Source organism: Aulostomus chinensis, chromosome 21 (assembly GCF_037954235.1).
Source record: "Aulostomus chinensis isolate RoL2024-O1b breed Wild chromosome 21, RoL_Achi_v1.0, whole genome shotgun sequence".
NCBI lineage: Eukaryota > Metazoa > Chordata > Actinopteri > Syngnathiformes > Aulostomidae > Aulostomus > Aulostomus chinensis.
This window is the reverse complement of record NC_141340.1, coordinates 13,165,686-13,185,502: the sequence shown is the minus strand read 5'-3', so window position 1 is coordinate 13,185,502 and position 19,817 is coordinate 13,165,686. Positions and strand designations below refer to the sequence as shown.

Here is a 19,817-nt window from a genome sequence, read left to right as displayed (position 1 = left end):
GAGGCAACCAAAATGACTAAAACAGCTTCCCTGTGGGACATATTTTCTTGTCACACAATATCCGTCTTTCGGGCCATGGATGTATTATGTTTCAGCCACTAGAAGTGGCATGCCAGAGCTATTTTCAAGGGAACATGTGTTCGATTCTCCAGAAGCATTATTTTCTGATGAGATACACTGAACAGTAGAGGAACCTTGACCGCTGTGTGAAAACGTTTTTGGGAGGATGATTAACATTACACATGCACGCAAGTCTCTAATGTCTAAATGTCAGGCTTTTTATTGGAGTTTCCTCTGGTAGTTTTGGTCCCCTGGAGAGTTTTCAGAGAGCATTATGGGTAATGTAGTGTTTTTTTTCCTGTGCATTTTCAGAAGAAACCGCTGAGGATGGTGAGAGACCTCCTCGCTCTTCCTCTGGGCCTGGACTCAACCTCACTGACCGAGACTTGACTGACAGCAGAAGAACTGACCGTGAGTACACACACACACACACACACACACACACACACACACACACACACACACACACACACACTGGCACAAACAACACCTCTGAGCTGTAAGCTTCCCTTCCCTCCAAAGTTATCGTTCATCTCACTCGTTCTCCGATAAGGTTTAAACATGTGTGTGTAACATGTGAATGCTGCTGACTAGCCTCCATGTGACCCGCTTTAATCGTTTCCATCTGACAAAAAGAGAAAAAGAGAGCGGTGGGGGGAGAGTGAGAAAGAAGGAAAGAGAAAAACAGAGAGAAAGAGAGAGGGATAAGTTGAGTGTTGTGGATATTACCAGGCAATGTCCAGGCCCCAGATTATTTTTTAATCAAATCAGTTTGCGTGCTTGTAATTTATAAGCGCCTTGCATTAATCTTTTCTCGTTCTTGTGCCCTCTCCGATGACATATTAATTTTTCATAAGCTCAGGATTAGATGGGGGGGGGGGGGCTGTGTATATGTTTTTCTAATATTGCATCCCTACAACCCTTAAATTAGTTTTTTTTCCTTGCACCCTCCTTTCATTTTTCTTTCTCTCCTTTTTTTCCTGGCTCAATCCATCCCTTAATTGTTGTCCAATCTGTGACCCTGTCGCTAGGCATTACCTCGCTAATACAAGGTAGAAAGAGGAAAGAAGCAACTGTTAATTTGCGTGTAAGAATGGCGGTGTTTTAATCAGGGAGGAGCAGCAATCCGTACAATGTGGCTTTTTTATTTTGGGCGATGTAGGGAGCACATAATGCTTCTGCTGCATGGCTGTGGTTGGGATAGTCCTGGCTTTGTTAGATTTGATTTACCCAAATAAGAATTCATATGGTCTTTTTATGTATGAGATGGAAATCCATGGCTGTGAATGAATATTGCATGGGGTCTCTCTCTCTCTCTCTCTCTCTCTCTCTCTCTCTCTCTCTCTCTCTCTCTCTCTCTCTCCTTTTTTCTGTCATTGCATGGGGTTCTCTCTCTTATTCTTTCTCTCTCTACTAATGTCTGTCCTCCTCTTTCCCTCCATTCACCCCCCCTTCCTCTCTCCACCCCGTACATGCAGACACCTTCCATCTCCTGCCCTCTATCCGTCTCAAACTCCCTCCCCACCTCCTCTTCCGAGCATGCCATACCTAGCTCCATAATGTGAGGCTCAATGAGGCAGAAGGAGAGCTGAGTGAGACTGGGGCCTATTAGTTTAGCTAGTCATCTATCTTTCAGCTCTATCTCTCTGACAGGCCTGTCTGACGGACTGGTGGGGAACCACCATCCATGCATTTACTGCTGCATATTACCACCGGTGTCATTTAACACCACCGCACACATGCAAAAAAAAAGCAAACCGACAGTGTCCAGGTTGCGATGAAGAGCGCTTGTGAGAGTTATCAGTTTGTCTGATATCAGAAATCTATTAGCTAAAGCAGAGGTTGTTTTTTTTGCATGTGTATTTGTGAATAATTTCTTCTTGGAATTGCCCCAGGGTCAGTAGCTTCCAAATATAATATTGCGAGTGAGTTTCTCTGTTTTGTTCTTGCTTTTGGATTAAAAGAGGTTTCTAAAATGCCCAAAAAAATGCAAAAGGGAGCCTGGTGTGTCAGTGTGTTGTTATGCTAGGGTTATCATCAGAGGCAGGGCCTTGTTTCTGCTATTTTTCCAGCTTTAAGTAGTATAAGATTTAGCATCTCTTTCCTCAGCCCCAAATCTCTGGCAAGCTTGAAATGTTCAGATCTGTGCATGTGTGTGTCCGTATGGAGATCTCCAAGGAAGGGATTACAGTGTGACCAAGTGAGCAGTGTGTTTGCGCACTTCATCTCCAAAAACCAAGATCCTTTAAACAAAGAGGGGCAGATAGATAGAGAAGAGGAGAGAGAGATATAAGGGGGGGGAAGGGCAAGGAAAGACAGAAAGGGCTTTTTCCCTTGCCTCATTTACATTGTCTTTTTAAATCCCATGTCACTTTAGATTAATTATAATCCATGTTACATTTTCCATGCAAATGTCCCCGATGTGGATTACTTCCAGATAGCTTTGTGCTGTGTGTGTAGATGGCGCATGTCACCACTATGGCTCAGGGGCCCACTTCTTATAAATAACCGACTAAACAAAGGCCCCAGCATGGAAATGAGCCTGTCAAGCAGCCTACGGAAATTACAGATATCTACCTGCTTCAAATTAGCAACGAAATTACTCATTGTTCCAACAGTCAAATATTATATTTTAATATCGTGTACAGTTTGGAGTTGTGCAGATAAAAAGGGGAAGCAAAATGGAATGGTGTGTAAACAAGATCAGATGTTAAATATTCCATATTAGCTTGTTCACATTCAGAATATTTTGTTATTATTATTTGCATGCATCTTGCAAATTTGAGATGAGAACTCGGCTTGTTTTCTGTCTCCAAGATCTGATTAAAATATATTAAAGATATTAGCATGTTTAATTGCAAGCCTGCAGCAATTCCTACGCACATGCATGTGTGTTTTCTATGTAATGACAGCTTGTTTTGCGTCTCAGACGATTTGTCAAATGTGACAAGGCCATGTTCATATTTATCTCTCTTATCAGCTGGAGCTGGAAGAGAGAGAGGGAGGCTAGTCATTAAAATAACACACAAACTACAAGACAGCTGCTGTTACAGGCCTTTCCTTTCCTGTCTCGCTCCATTCCTCTCCCTCCTTTGTAGTCTCTCTCTCACTCTCTCTCTCTCTCTCACTCTCTCTCTCTCTCTCTCACACTCTCGCTCTCGCTCTCTCTCTCTTCCCTCTGGCTACCTCTGGGCCTGCTGAGTGCTTCAGTGGGAGTTTGGGGTTCAGAGTGTGTTGCTGTAATGTTATCAGGTGACCGGGGGTCAGCCTAATGCGTAACCTCAGAGCAGTAGGCCAGTAAATCATGCCGGCCGGCCCTCCCCGGCCCATTTTGGCCAGCTCTCCCTCCTAGATTTACTGCTCCGTAACCTTAGCCAGTCTGCCAGGGCTCAGGACAGCTAAATTGAATACTAAATCCAAGCTGCCGCCACCCAGCCTGCGCCCTCCTAAGTTTGTAGGCTTTTCTTATTTTCATGAAATGAAATGTCAGGAATGGAATTTAATTGTTTTGTAGCATGTAAAAGTTTCAATGGTATGCTTGTTTGTGTGAAATCTCATTTGCTTTGCTCAGTTTTCAAAATGTCGTAGCATTTCTGACCCAAAAGGGCAGATTTTAAAATAGATCCATGAGAAAAGCTTCGCCTTTCGAGGAACCATTTGGGAAATATCCTGAGGTGTAAGGAGCTGCTTTTGGGGTCTACATTGCTCTGCTTCCACTGCTCTGTATTTCTTTTCATTTGAGCACACACTCGCATGTATATAAGTGTGTGTATACACGGCCCTAAACACCATTGACAGTTGCAAATAAAGATGGGTGGTGAGTGTGCCGCTCTCTCCCCCTGCAATGCAAAAGGGGTTGAGTGTCATAAATCACCTTTTGATTTATCTAATCAAGCCAGGGCCTGCTGCATGCAGACATTTGTCATCGGTGGTGGGGGTGGGGGGGTGGGGGGTGCGCGCAGTGTCAGGTTTATTCTGCTCCTCCGCTTCACTGGGCTGCAGCTGGTGAAGCCTACATAAGGATGAGGGGATGGAGAGAAGGTGGGAAGGGAGGGGAAAGAAGAGGAAGGAGGAGGAGGAAAAAGGGCACAGTCAATAAGAGTGGGATGCAGACTCACCCAAACAAAGGAAAACGAGCACCGACTCTCTTGCTGCTGTCTTCTTCTCTATCCTACTCACTCCCGATGATTCCTCTCTAATTATTTGAGCTCTCCGCTCAATTTTGAGGACAAGAATATGCTGGTTCAAAACTCCAGGCAGATATTGTACATTTATTTCATAAATATACATTTGAGTAGCACTTTCCATTGTGCTTATTTGTTCTACAGGTCATTATATCCTCAGAGGACACTCTATAATTTTGAATGCAAATCTATGCCTCAAAGCAACTTCATTATGCACTTGCAGGGCTTCCCATTTAAATCTCTTAAGTGGCCATAGAGAGAGAACTGCTTTCTCAACATTCAAGGTTAACCAACTGCTTTTCTTTGCTTGAGTGTCATAAGTGTTGATGAAAGCACTAGGTCACAGACAAATCTAAACCAGAAGGACAGATCTGAACTCACACGCGCACACACACACACACCTACCTATCTACATGCGCATACACATTACACAAACATGCATTCACATTCAGTATGACAGTAATCAATGGTGATGTGTGGACCCTTCCCCATCCGCATTGTAAATGTGTTTGCGGCCTCTTGTCCGACAATCACCTCATCTCCTTTTTTTTTCCGTCGGGATGTAATTTAGTTGCAAATGGAGTGAAAGACGGAGGCAAAAATTGAAAGTTGAAATTAGAAATGGTCATAACAAATAAGGGAGGTGGGGCACCGGCTTTGGAAAAGGTCAGGTTATATGATGGGTGCTTCCAGGCTGCACCAATCTGACCAATGGGAGGCCTGTCATAATACGCACACGCACAAAGGCACACACACACAAGCCCTGCAGGGTCCATCACAGGCAGTGGAAGACGAGATTACCTCGCTATTCTGAGCTGCAGACCAATTCTCGGATGTTCTTGGAAATTCACATTGTGCCCTTGTGATTTTTTTCTCTCTTTCCCCTCTCCCTCTCTTTTCTTTTCTTCCCTCCCTCCTTCTCTCTTGTCACTTTCCTTGACAGGCCAATATTTCAGGCTCCAGATATAGGGGATTACAAATAAAATAAGTGGAACGCCTACTTAATGCAACAGAATTAAAATGCATGAACGGGCCAGAGGAATTGATATGCACCCAATACAAACACGAACCACAGAATAATATGAAATACAAAATGTTTTTTTTTTTTTTTTGCTCAACACCCCCTCCATGTATCAGTGCTTTGATTTCCCTTTTTTTTCCATTTGTGCATCCAGCGTGAAGCGTTGATTCGAAAGAGTGAGGCTCACATATTGCCTTGAGTGACCAGACAAGGGGAGGGGAGGCAAGAAAGGGGAATGATGGCTTAGGGAGAGAGGGAGGAAGAGAGCAGTGGGAGAGAAGGAGGGAGGGAAGGAGGCAGGGAGAGTTGGGGATGCTGTGTCTTTGTTTTGCGTCAAGTGGTTAAATTGCAGTGGCAGAGTATAGCTGGGGCCTGCACAACCTGTATCTAAGGATGAGGCTAATGAAAGATTTATCAGCAGCTGCAGCATTTACTAAATACAACCAGAGGCTCAGCTCCCCCACATTGAGCTCTGTTGTTAATGGCACAGACACTTCTACACAGACGCACGCATACACACGCTTACAAATACACACGCATGTAGCGCTCCGACTGCACCACCAGCCGTGACCAAGTCCTGAAAATTTAGCAGCTTGTACAGATAGAGAAGTAGTTGAAGCAACTGGGGAAATGTATATGAACTAATGAAGTGTATAATATTACCATAACATTTAATGTATGTCGTGCTGTGATAATGAGCCTGCCTGAATTTTCTCCATTTCACATGTCCTCAGGGCAGAAACACGTCAGTTTATCTGAATGTGAATGCTCCAACCCTTGCTTGTATCCACGCTTATATTGTCATCATCGCCTGTGTTCCACTGAATATTAATTCAGCGGATTAGTTTAGGTTATTTACTCTACTATATATGTATTAATTGCCATGTTACCATCTTATAAACTAATTCTGCCGGAGTTCAAGCAGTAAACATGTCTGACCTATGGAATAGGATGAGACCTCCTACTCTCTTTCAACTCCTATGTTTTACAAATTAACATACATATGTGTGTGTGTGTGTGTGTGTGTGTGTGTGTGTGTAGGATGACCTCTGCTCCCGCACCCACTCTAACAAACATTAATTTAAACAAGCGAACATAGTCATTTTAGCATCTCTTATATTTTCAATGAGAAGCCATCTATTTCAATCTGAGAGGCATTATGAATATATCTGTGCTATACAAATATGAATATTTCTGATATGTTTTAAAAAAAAATTTTTTTATTGATTTATACTTTCTCTCTATTCCAGAAGTGAATGCCACATCCAAAGACATTGCCGGACTGAACGTGATGGCTAAACATTCACTCCTGCCTGATCGTCAAATTGAAAGCCCACCCAAAAGGCCAAAGTCTGCTGAGGGGAAGACCACCACCAGTGAGCAGGTAAAGCTTTATAGAATTCTAAAAGAAAAATGTTTCTTTTGTGCTGCATGAGCAGAACCATCCTGCTGCTGAAGCTCAGGGGGCGTTTGTAGCTGATTTCTGATGTGTTTGAGGGGCTCTGAGGGTGACCGTGGAATTGGTTACTGTTTTGACCCCTCCAAATAAAATACAGCAGTGGGTTATTAAGTTTTATGTGCATCTATTTAGAGTGGGCACCTTGCAAGTCATATTCATGTTTGGATATGTTGTCGGAGGAAAGGTATAGTACACTAATAGGTAATGAGGCTGGTTCTCCTTCATAAGCCCTAATGAAATCTAACCTTCACTGTCACCGTGTATGAGCTAATGGGAAGATACTCATGATCTGTAGAAAGCAGAAATGCAAAGCTAAGCATTTAGCAATTGCTGGCGCCAGCTTTCTATCAAAGGGTTAAACACAGCCCACCATTCCCTCCCTGACAGAGCTTTTTAGTATCAAGCACAGTAGGCCAGTCTTTATGTTCTTAAGTGGAATACCTCCACTGGCCTTATGCCTCCCTCCCTGCTTCATTCCCCCTTTTTGCATCTCTTTAAATTATATGTGTTTTTAAATTAGATTATGAAGTATTAGCTCGTCTGGTTCTGGGCCCGTAAGGAGGAAAGACTTTGTCATTTCAGAAATGGATTCTATTAAGACAGGTGGTGGGGAGGCTGCTATGTTCAGAGTACTCCCTGTAATGAGGGCAAGGCGTAGCTTGGAAGAGTACACACCTTTGTCATCTGTAATCTCCTGATTAAAAATTCTGGCCAGCCATGTTTTCTGCTAATAAAATTGCATGAGTTGAGGGACTTAAGTGAATTACATGAAACATGGTTGATCTACATTTTCTGTGTTAAGGTATGGAGAGGTGAATGTAGGGAGCGGTGAGTGGACAGTGCAGAAAAGCTTTGGAAATACTTGTTTAAAATCCTGTGTAATTTTGCAGTGGCGTAATTATTTACACCCCCAGCAATGCAGAAGATGTGTGAACCTTTGTTTGTGCTTAACAGTGAGTAGGCACTGGACAGTCAGCTATGCTAATAGCTCTGTAATCCAAAATTGATAGAATAGACTTAATTATCATTGTACATAGAAGCATACAATGAAATTAGAGAGAGCATCTCTCTCTCAGAGCATTTATGTTTTCATGGCTGCAATTTGAAGGATTTCTCCTCCCAACCAACTACCTAATATATTGTCTTGTGTTTTTCAGGTTCAGCAGTGTCCATATTGCAACTACAGCAGTAAAGATGCCAACCGTATGCAGCTTCACGTGATGTCACAGCATTCCATGCAGCCAGTGATCCGCTGCCCGCTGTGCCAGGATGTCCTTAGCAACAAGATTCACCTGCAGCTGCATCTCACCCACCTTCACAGCGTGGCACCCGACTGCGTGGAGAAGTTGATTCTCACAGTATGTAAAAAAATCAGTGATTATTAATATTTATATGAGTCATGTGATTGGAATGTTTAACATAAGGGTTTAATGTCATTGCAGAATATGATACCCAGTTGTACTGTTAGTTAACACGATGCATAAAAATTTATGTGTGTCATTTTCAATGATAAAGCTGTCTCCATTACAGTTTAGGATAATCGCTTTCAGCAAAATTCTTATAAAACATGAATCATGTGTTTAAGTATAAAAATAAATATTGGAGTTGATGGTTGTCATATCATTATATTTCAACAATAATGAAAATTTGCTTTGGTCTTTCTAGGTTGTCGGACCTGACACAACAGCATCAAATAACATCATGCATCCCCAAACTGGACAAGACAAAGGACTGTCTGTAATGGATTCCTCTACCTCTCTTACTGATGGGTCAGGAAAGTCCCAAGGTAAACAGAATGTAGTACTTCACTGGTATTTCTTGTCCAAGTGAGAGTTCAATTGAAATCCATCGATGCATAAGTCTTCTGTTGATGTAACTGACTGTTTCCGCTTTTACTGTCTACGTTATAGGAAACACCTCAAAAGATCAGCTGAGCTGTAATGAAAAGACTGAACTGGACTTGCAAGGAGAGGAACTCAAGCCCCCAAAGGAGGCTTCAGAAGCTCCAGACTGGAAGAGAGCAAGTGGGTTAGGACATGACAGCAAGTCCCCTGATACCCTACAGGACCATCTCAGTGAGCTCCAGAGGCTCCAGCAGCAGCAACAGCAGCTCTCAGTATCTGATCGTCATGTCTACAAATATCGCTGCAACCACTGCAGCCTGGCCTTCAAGACAATGCAGAAGCTTCAGATACATTCCCAGTACCATGCCATCAGAGCAGCTACTATGTGCAGCCTTTGCCAGCGCAGCTTCAGGACATTCCTGGCCCTCAGGAAGCATTTGGAAAATGGACACCCTGAACTTAGTGAAGCTGAGGTGCAGCAACTCATTGGAAATCTCCCGCTCAACGGAGATATAACTGAGAGTGAAGCCAGGGCTTTGGAAGAAGCTCAGGCCTTTGAACATGACTTAGACAAAGATGATGAAATGGACCAGGAAGAGAGGCCCAGTCCAACAGGAAGTGACAGCAGCTCTCTGCTAGATGACATGGGAGCCGAACCAAAACGGACCCTACCATTTAGGAAAGGGCCCAACTTTACAATGGAGAAATTTTTGGACCCTTCTCGGCCTTACAAATGCACAGTATGTAAGGAGTCCTTCACTCAGAAGAATATCCTTCTAGTCCACTATAATTCAGTTTCCCATCTGCATAAGTTGAAGAAAGTCCTTCAAGAGGCATCAAGTCCAGTACCACAAGAAACAGGCAACAGTATTGACAACAAACCATTCAAATGCAGTATTTGCAATGTTGCCTACAGTCAAAGCTCAACACTTGAAATTCACATGAGGTCAGTACTCCACCAGACTAAAGCCAGAACAGCCAAAACTGAAATGAGCAGCAGCAGCAGTAACACTGGCACTAGTGGTCCAGTAATGGCAAAAAGCCCCGCTCCAAGCATACAAGGGAACAGCAACAACTCAGACACTGCTAGAAGTGGAACACCCTCTACTAACAAGGAAAATACTGTGGAACCAAAAGAAGCTAACAGCAGCAGCAACACAAAACAAACCACAACTACTGACCACGTTTCAGCACAGGCAAGCAGCCACCAGTCAGCACAGTCCTCAGCTCAACTGCAAATGCAGCTTCAACATGAACTCCAACAACAGGCTGCCTTCTTCCAGCCTCAATTCCTTAACCCAGCTTTCTTTCCACATTTTCCAATGACGCCAGAAGCATTGTTGCAATTTCAACAGCCACAGTTCCTCTTCCCCTTCTATATCCCAGGGGCAGAGTTCAGTCTTAGCCCTGAGCTTGCTCTGCACTCAGCAGCAGCTTTTGGCATGCCTGGTCTTACTGGATCATTCCTAGAAGACATGAAGCAGCAGATGCAACAGCAGCACCAGCTGCAACAGGCCCAGCAACAGGCTCAGCAGCAACAACAGCAACAGGCCTCTCAGACACAGTCACAGATTCAGCAGCAGAAGAACCAGCAACTGCATAACCACAAACCCAAAATGGAATCCAGCAGTGGGTCAGCTTCAGAAATCCAGATGTCAAGAGAGGCTGAGGACCACCTTGAAAAACAAGAAAACAGAGCAAAGATGGAGAATGGAGGTGATGTATTAGGTGATGGAACAAAAGACAATAAAGAACCTAAAAAGTCAAAGTTCCCAGAGCCATTGATTCCCCCTCCACGTATTGTGTCAGGAGCTAGAGGTAATGCAGCCAAAGCATTGCTAGAGAATTTTGGTTTTGAACTGGTCATCCAGTACAATGAAAACAGACAGAAAAACCAAAAGAAAAATAAAGATGGAATTGAACAAGTGGAAATGAACACTGACAAGCTTGAGTGTGGCATGTGTGGAAAGCTCTTCTCCAATATGCTTATTCTCAAAAGCCATCAGGAACATGTGCACAGTCAGTTTTTTCCATATGTGGAGCTTGAAAAATTTGCCCAGCAATACAGAGAAGCCTATGACAAACTCTACCCAATAAACCCTGCTTCCCCTGAGACTCCACCACCACCACCACCTCCTCCTCCTCCTCCTCCACCGCCTCCTGCTCCCACCCAAGTGACAGCACCTCAGCCTGCTTCTGCATCAATGCCCAAGCCCCAAACACCAACACCTTCCCCAGTCCCTGTCTCCCATCAAACATCACACCCACCATCTCACCAAGCACCACCACCACAGCCACCACCCCCTCCACCACCACCTGCTGCCCCTCCTGCACCCCCACAAGTGCAGCTTCCTGTTCCTTTGGATCTGCCCCTCTTCCCACCTCTAATGATGCAGTCTGTCCAGCACCCAGGCTTACCCCCTCAGCTGGCACTCCAGCTGCCCACTATGGACTCGCTTTCCTCTGACCTTACACAGCTCTGCCAGCAACAATTGGGCCTTGATCCAAACTTCCTCCGTCAGTCCCAGTTTAAGCGACCACGCACCCGCATCACTGATGATCAGCTTAAAATCCTCCGCGCCAACTTTGACATCAACAATTCTCCCAATGAAGAGCAAATTCAGGAGATGTCAGAAAAATCTGGCTTGCCCCAAAAGGTCATAAAGCACTGGTTCCGTAACACTCTCTTCAAAGAGAGGCAGCGAAGTAAAGACTCTCCATACAATTTTAATATTCCTCCGATTACTACATTGGATGATATTCGGATGGAGCCCCAGATCAGCTTACATGAATACAGAACTGACTCAGCCATCAACAAGAGGTCCTCCAGGACCAGATTCACTGATTACCAGTTGAGGGTGCTTCAAGATTTCTTCGACACAAATGCTTATCCAAAGGATGATGAAATTGAGCAGCTCTCCACTGTACTCAACCTGCCAACCCGAGTCATTGTGGTCTGGTTCCAAAATGCACGTCAGAAAGCTCGGAAGAGTTACGAGAACCAGGCAGATTGTAAAGACAGTGAGAAAAAAGAACTGACCAATGAGAGATACATCAGAACCAACAACATGCAGTACCAGTGTAAAAAGTGCAACATTGTGTTCCCGCGCATCTTTGACCTTATCACTCACCAGAAAAAGCAGTGTTACAAAGATGAAGATGAGGAAGGTAATGAGGAAAACCTCTGCGAAGACTACATAGATTCTTATGAGCATGTTGTATCCAAAACATCAGAGCAACCCAAACAGTCCTACGGAACTGCCACAAGCTCTGGATCAAGCTCCCCTATAATGGCTTCTCCCCGTACCAGCATGGGAAAAACCTCCCCCAAACCAGACTTGGCCCCTGAAACTGAACCTAAACAAACTGAAACTGCCCCTTCCCCAGTGGTCAAGTCAGTACCAGAACCCAGACCATCTAAGGCTTGCACACCTCAGCCACCTCCTCAGAAAGCGCCACAGCCCCAAATGTCAAGACCCCATTCCCAGCCACAGGCAGCTGCAGTGCCCTCAAGTCCACTCTCCCTGGCCCTGTCCACACTCACAAACAGCCTCCCCCACCAGATGCTTCAGTATCAATGTGACCAGTGTAAGATTGCATTCCCCACAGTGGAACTATGGCAGGAACACCAGCATATGCATTTCTTGGCTGCTCAAAACCAATTCCTTCATTCACAGTTTCTTGAAAGACCCATTGACATGCCCTACATGATATTTGACCCAAACAACCCTCTAATGGCCAGCCAGCTGTTATCTGGAGGCCTCTCCCAAATTCCCTCTCAGGGTAGCTCTGGTTTGACCTCTGCTCCAGGGTCAGGGTCAGTGAAGAGAAAACTGGATGATAAGGATGAAAGCACTAATGATAAAGATGGAGGAAATAGCAGTGAAGAGCAACACAGAGATAAACGCTTGAGAACCACCATCACACCAGAACAACTTGAGATTCTCTATGACAAATACCTTCTTGATTCTAACCCAACAAGGAAGATGTTGGATCACATTGCACGAGAGGTTGGCCTGAAAAAGAGAGTTGTACAAGTTTGGTTCCAAAACACTCGAGCTAGAGAGAGAAAGGGGCAGTTTAGGGCTATAGGGCCCTCCCAGTCCCACAAAAAATGTCCTTTTTGCAGAGCACTGTTCAAAGCTAAGTCTGCTCTAGATAGTCACATACGATCCAGACACTGGCATGAGGCTAAGCAGGCAGGCTTTAGTTTGCCACCAAGCCCAATGATGAATCAAGACAATGAAAGGGGCGAAAGCCCAAAGTATAATTTCTTTGACTTCTCACAGCTGCCTACCAAGACTGAGCCAAATGAGTATGAATTGCCTGCTGCATCATCAACTCCAGTCAAACCATCTGAGGCGCAGGTAAAAAACTTCTTAAGCCCTTCATCATTAAAAGCTGAAAACTGTGATGAATCCGAAGGGCCAAATGTTAATTCAGCAGAAGCATCATCTTATGATCTCAGCAAGATGGACTTTGATGAGACATCGTCGATTAATACAGCCATAAGTGATGCTACAACTGGAGATGAGGGCAATAACAATGAGGTTGAGAGCTTCACAGCCAATGGAGGTGAAAAGCTGAGTGATAACAAGGGCGGGATGGTGCCAAATTCTGAAGGTGGCAATGAGAGATTCCAATTCAGCATGGTGAGTCCTGCCCTCAGTTTCACAGGGAAAGACTGTGACTCTTACTATAGCTCCAGAGATGACGAAATGGATGAAATCAATGACAAGAGTGAATCATCAAGCCTAGCTGACCCCAGTTCCCCCAGTCCATTTGGGGCAGGTAACCCCTTTAGCAAGTCTCAGTCTGGCAAAGGCAACAGCACTGGGGATAGGCCAGGCCACAAACGATTCAGGACTCAGATGAGTAACCTGCAACTTAAAGTCCTCAAAGCCTGTTTTAGTGACTACCGCACTCCTACAATGCAAGAGTGTGAGATGCTTGGCAATGAAATTGGACTCCCCAAGCGTGTGGTCCAGGTGTGGTTCCAGAATGCCAGAGCAAAGGAAAAGAAATTCAAGATAAACATTGGAAAGCCATTCATGATAAGTCAAGGCTCGCCAGAGGGGCCAAGGCCTGAGTGTACTTTGTGTGGTGTAAAGTACACTGCCCGGATGTCCATCCGAGACCACATCTTTTCCAAACAGCACATCACCAAAGTGCAAGAAACCCTGGGAAACCAGGTGGATAGAGAAAAGGACTACCTAGCACCAACCACTGTCCGACAGCTGATGGCCCAGCAAGAGCTGGACCGCATGAAGAAAGCTGGTGAGGGACTCAGCCTGCCTGGCCAGCAGCAACAGACTTCAGTGGACAACAATAATGCACTTCATGGCCTTAGCCTGCCTTCAGGCTACCCAGGGATATCTGGCCTTCCGCCAGTGCTTCTTCCTGGAGTCAATGGGCCATCATCACTTCCTGTTTTCCCACCCAACACACCTGGTGAGTTAGTATGACAAAAAGTGAAAAAAAAAGTTAAATAGATTAGAAGCTTTATGAACTGATCTTTATCATGCACTATTATATTCTACTGTTTATTCTGTATTGGTGGTGTTTGTCTAAAAGACCTATTTTTTAAATTCTATTTTAAAATTAAAAATAGTGGGAAATAGTGCATGCATAATGTCACCATCAGAGTTGAACTGATTATTCAGTTTTTTTTTGGTTTGTTTGTTTGTTTGTTTTTACAACAAATCCATCTTTATAATTGCTTTTGTTTGCGTTGTTTTGTTCCTCTCCTACTTGCAGGTTAGGTATATTTATGTTGTAATATATTGGCAGACAGAAGTTACTATAAAGCGCATGTGACAGTTTTGATCCATAACAAAACCTTAACCACAAATACTACCAGAGACAAATGAAATATCTTTATCTTGTCATGCATATAAATTTCCACAATGATTTGGCATTGAATATTTAAATATTGAATATTTCCATATTTATATACCACTGTATTTCAGCTTTAGCATCTCCCGGTGCTGGCATGCTTGGGTTCCCTACACCAGCCACCCCATCTCCTGCCATGTCTCTCAGCACTACCCCAACCAAGACTCTTCTGCAGACTCCTCCTCCTCCTCCTCCACCTCCTCCTCCTCCTCCTGTTCCCTCTACACCTTTGGCAGCAGTAAATCATACAGAGCAGCAAGGTAAAGACTCAGAGAGAGACAACAATAAGAAACCAGGAGACAAGCCACCTCAGATGAAGGTGAAGGGCAGCGAGAATGAGAGCGGCTCACGTCCCGAGACCCCCAGCTTGGCCAAGAAAAGGGACAAACCAGCACCAGGGAAACCAGGAAGTGAGGCTGCACTGGACACCACAAAACTTCAGGCACTTCAAAATGCTCTTGCAGGTGATCCAAGCTCTTTCTTAGGGGGGCAATTCCTACCCTACTTTCTTCCTGGATTTCCCAACTGCTTCTCTCCCCAGCTTCCTAGAGGGGTCCAAACTGGGGGATATTTCCCACCACTTTGTGGAATGGAAAACCTGTTCCCGTATGGCCCAGCAGCAGTCCCACAAGCTGCAATGGCCGCTGGTCTCTCCCCAACCGCTCTCCTGCAGCAGTATCAGCAGTACCAGCAGTCCCTGCAGGATTCACTGCAGAAGCAACAGCAGCAGCAGCAGAAACAACTCGAGCAACAGCAGAAGCAGCAGCAGCAGCAGCATCAAAAAACAAACCCCATGAAGACAACCCGGAGCATACAGAGCACCACAACCAACTCCTTCAAACCAAAAGAAGCTATAGAGGCTAAGGATGACACCAACACGGGCTCTTCAACAGAAAGCACAAAAGAAGAACCGAAAACAGAAACCAAAAGTACCATGGATTTTCCAGACGCTTTTATTGTACCGTCCGTCAAGCATGAGTTTATATGCAGGAAGTGCCAGATGATTTTTGCTGACGAAGATTCAGTGGTGCGTCATCAGAAGTCCCTCTGTTACTTCGGACATCCTTTTACTGACCCGCAAGAGATGGTGCTTCGAAAGGCAGTGAGCAACTACACTTGTGTTGCCTGCAATGTGGTTGTTAACGGGAATGAAGCACTTGGCCAACACCTTCAGTCGAGCTTGCACAAAGAGAAAACAATCAAACAAGCAATGAGAAATGCCAAAGAGCATACTAGATTATTACCTCACTCTGTCTGCTCCCCTACTCCTAACACCACATCTACCTCGCAGTCTGCAGCTTCTTCTAATAACACCTTTCCTCATCTCTCTCGCTTGTCCATGAAGTCCTGGCCAAATGTCCTGTTCCAGGCCACCACAGCCCGGAAAGCTGCTTCCTCCTCCCCGTCTGCCTCTCCTCCCCCCCCCCTCTCCTCACCTTCAACGGTTACCTCAACTTCCTGCAGCACCTCAGGGGTTCCAACCTCACTACCCACCGAGAGTTGTTCAGATGAGTCTGACAATGAGCTAAGCCAGAAGCTGGAAGACTTAGATAACGCGTTGGAAGTCCAGGCTAAGCCGGCCTCTGGCCTAGACGCGAGCTTCAGTAGTATCAGAATGGATATGTTCAGTGTGTAGGAGTGACAAAAGGATCCCTTGCTTAAAGAAAAAAATAAGACTTTTTAAACTGCAGTTCCAAAGTTTCTCTTAACCCAAAAAAAATTACAGTACCAAATGATTGACTCAGGATTGTTTTTCCCATATTGATATGCTGGCAAGATATTGATTGATTTTTGTTATGGACAGAACTGTTGCAGATGCTTGACTGAGCTTATATTGTATACAAAAACACGGAGTAGGAAAAAAAATCCCACAGGCTCCCTTGGGGGGGCTTGTTTCAAGCCAAAAACTCTCACGATAGCAAATTGCACCTCAGCTGGATTGTTTTCCAAATGCTAGCATGTACTGTATGGGATGACGATCCAGAACCCTCAAAGAGAATCTCTCTTAGTTTAGATAGGTGTAATTCAGTAGCTTTAAATTCTCAGGTCAGAACATAACATTTCTCATTTGTTAAAGCAGCAACAAGCCTGGGTACACTTGGCTTATAACCAAAACATGTCAAGCTTTATCGGACGCATTTCCTTGGTGTGTATAGAGTACCAAGAGACGATATAACTGTTACAATGGATGATGTGCATATCCTTTTAGTTTTGCCCTACAAAGACAGTATGGTTTTGCCATTGAGGGAATTTAGAATGGTGATATAAATGTGTATGATGCCCCTGTGTTTGCCAGTTTGTATTACAACAAGCTGTATCTATTTCCCACCCCCTTTATTCTTGTAGTATATACTAATCTGTGCCAACTCTTACCTTCTCACTTTTACCTCTGCTCACACCCTTTTCTGAAGAGGTAATAACTCTAGTTTTGATAGACTCTCGGATTATGTGAATATAACATTTTTCATTTGTGAATTGCTGTACTGTTACGGTACCTGCTTGTGTCTGGACTATAGTGCACTTATTTTGTTTTTATTCAACTTTTTATCATTTGAGTAGGCCATTTGTTAATTTAATAGAATTTTTTTTCAGTTTGTACGTATGTATGTTTGTGTTTTAATTATTATTTGTGTCTCTTGCAGCAGCATATTGGTCCATATTTGTTACAGGATTGATGCCTAACAATCTAGAGACCTATTTAACAATTGGTGCATCCATGAAAGCAGTACTGTATACTTGAAACTGTTAAGGTACAAGTTGGTCACAATGTTAAAAAAAAAAAAGGTATGATCATTTGCTATATGTTCGCAAATATGCTGCTTTAAAAGGGGGGCAACAGCATTTGTGTTGTATATTAAAGCATTTTCATGTACTTGTAGGACTTAAAACAGTGTTACACCTAAATGCTGCCATTTAGCGCATAGGTTGACGTCCTCCCATCAATTCTCTGGGCACTTCTGAGGATCTACAGTTCAACATTTTTAATTTTTCCACACCTAGTGATTTCAACATTGCAAAGTATTACCTTACAAAGTTTTGCTGCTACTGTGTAATTTTATTTTGCCTGCCATAAATTCTCTCAGACTTCTACCAGACAAAATACTGATCCATGAATTGCTATGCTTTGCTATTTTTTTTTTTTTTTTTTAATTTTATGTTATTTTGCTGTGGAACTAAGAATGTGAAAGCTGTCAAAGGGTGTTCAATTTTTTACGAATCACTTTCTAGTTTGGTAATTGAAACCAATGTGATTCATTCCAAAGTAACAGAAGGCTATTTGTATGAAAGAAAAAGGCTTGTGAACAAAGAAAGCAAAGCTGTTGTACATATTCGTAGTTGGCTGTGCATGGTACAAATTTATTAATATGAAGAAATGCAAAAATGTATTGCTTTTGGTATTTCCTATTCTGAGATGAGCAAGTAGCATGTAATGCAACTGTTTGACAGGTTAAATCAAATCATGCTTAGTTATTGTTTCAAACAATGAAATCAAGTAACATTTCCTCTTATGTTTTATTATTGTAAAGGTGTTTTTTTTTCAAAGTTTTAAAGCAAAATGTCAGTTTTTTGATTTTCTGTGTGAGCTTTTTAAATGTCATTATTTGGATTTTTAGTATTTTAACATTTACTTTAATCCTGAAGACACTTTTCGATTGTGTTTCATAAGAGACATCCTGGCCTCCCAAGGTGCAATTCTGCCATTGTACAAACATGAGCGACTGTCCTGATTCCAAAGGCTTTCACAACTCTGGCTCTTTGCCTTTCCCCACTCTGTGGCTCAGCATTTTAAAGACTGAACTTGTCGGCTAGCATCGTGTGCTAAGATGTTAGCATCAGACAGGACGCTTTCCACACCAAGGACTGGTAAAAGCTAACAAACCAACAAAAAGGATGGTCCAACAATATAACTGTACATAGATATTGCAACTGCACAGCAGCCAAAAACAAAACAAAAAACAAAAAAAAAACTACAAAAAAGAACTTTTTAAAAAAAATGGATGGATTGTGTCATGTTTATGGGGACAGCCTTCAAAAGGTTGAAATTGGAATCGTTCTTCTGGATGTCAAAGGGATTTTCATGGCGCAATCATATCCTACACAATATGTACTCTTCAACATCTGGGTTACATAGGAAATGCACCCTGAGGTTTTATTAAGAAGAAGCCCCTATGGCTAAAACTTTAAATAAACTAAACCAAAAATGTTATTGATGTTTTATATATAGAGAGTAGTCGCATTAGTTTTTGTTACTGTACTGTTTGAGGTCTCAACTGTACCGTATCACGGTAATAACATGGTTTTGAAACCTTTTTTTTATTTTGTCACAGACCTGTTGTCATAGTTGAAATGACGTTTATTGTAGATGGTATTTGAACAACTTCTGGAAATAGTTCATCAAGTATGTTTGTTGCTCATTGTTGTGATACATTAAAAACTGTATCTGCAAACCAATTTGGTCTCATCAGATATTCTTTCATGTGCAAATATTTGTATTTGTAAGATGTCTTATTGTTTAAATCGAATACGTTCAAATATAATGAATGATATCTTAATTGCGATAAATGTGCAATCAGTCGTATTAGAATTAAAGTGACATAATATGATTTGTTGTGCAATTGAGAATTATTGGTGTAGTCATATCGGTGCCGCTAAAATGCAGCTTGCGTAGAAGGTTTCACTAAAATATGCTTTAGAAGTGGAAATTCACAAATCAGAGACAAATTAATTTTACTTAGATTCAATATTAAATAGGGATGTATGTTGACATATCCGTATTTGTAATTTATTATTATTATTAATTTGGTTTTATTCAGATCTTCTCTTCTTTGCCCATCAGTTATGAGGAAACTAATTATATGATTTAGGGGCTTTTCAACATTTTGGAAATGAACAATTGTTACATTTTACAATGTTTACATGTGCTTTTGAGGAAATGTGAATCTCATATAAACTTGTGTTTATTCCAAACACGACTGACCAAAAAAATTTGCAAAATAGCTGCAAAATATTGGATTTTTTTGCATCTCTAATAATGAACATTTACCTAAAGAAATACAAAATTTGCCGGTTATGTTCATGTCTGACTGTTCATATATTGTTTAAACATTCCGCTGATGATTATTTTTGGTTGGTGGCAAAAAAATTTCAAATCATCCCATGGGTATTTCCTGTCTTTGTGCTGTTTGTGCTAATCTGACTCGAAACAGATGCGGGGGATTAAATGTTGAAGTGTCTGCTAATCTGGATTTGATCAGGTGCTGCTCCTTTAACTGGGAAATGCCCACAATAATAAATCATATCAGTGGATAAATGGCTACAACATAGAGCAGTACATATTTTATATGAAGCTGAAA

The 19,817-nt window shown here is 42.8% G+C and overlaps 1 protein-coding gene across 3 annotated transcripts in view; it reads left to right on the top strand.

The window, feature by feature from the left end:
• Nucleotides 1–18,909, top strand: part of zfhx4 (zinc finger homeobox 4) — an 81,461-nt gene extending 62,552 nt beyond the window's left edge. For 2 of the 3 annotated variants that reach the window (XM_086190805.1, XM_086190804.1), the window contains exons 7-12: nt 373–471; nt 6,516–6,649; nt 7,882–8,082; nt 8,390–8,510; nt 8,635–14,019; nt 14,538–18,909. In XM_086190805.1, coding sequence (XP_086046931.1) covers nt 373–471; nt 6,516–6,649; nt 7,882–8,082; nt 8,390–8,510; nt 8,635–14,019; nt 14,538–16,099 — 7,502 coding nt within the window. In that variant the 3' untranslated portion in view covers nt 16,100–18,909. The remainder of the gene's footprint in view (nt 1–372; nt 472–6,515; nt 6,650–7,881; nt 8,083–8,389; nt 8,511–8,634; nt 14,020–14,537) is intronic. The other variant, XM_086190806.1, reaches the window with a different exon arrangement.
• The last annotated feature ends 908 nt before the right edge of the window (nt 18,910–19,817 follow it).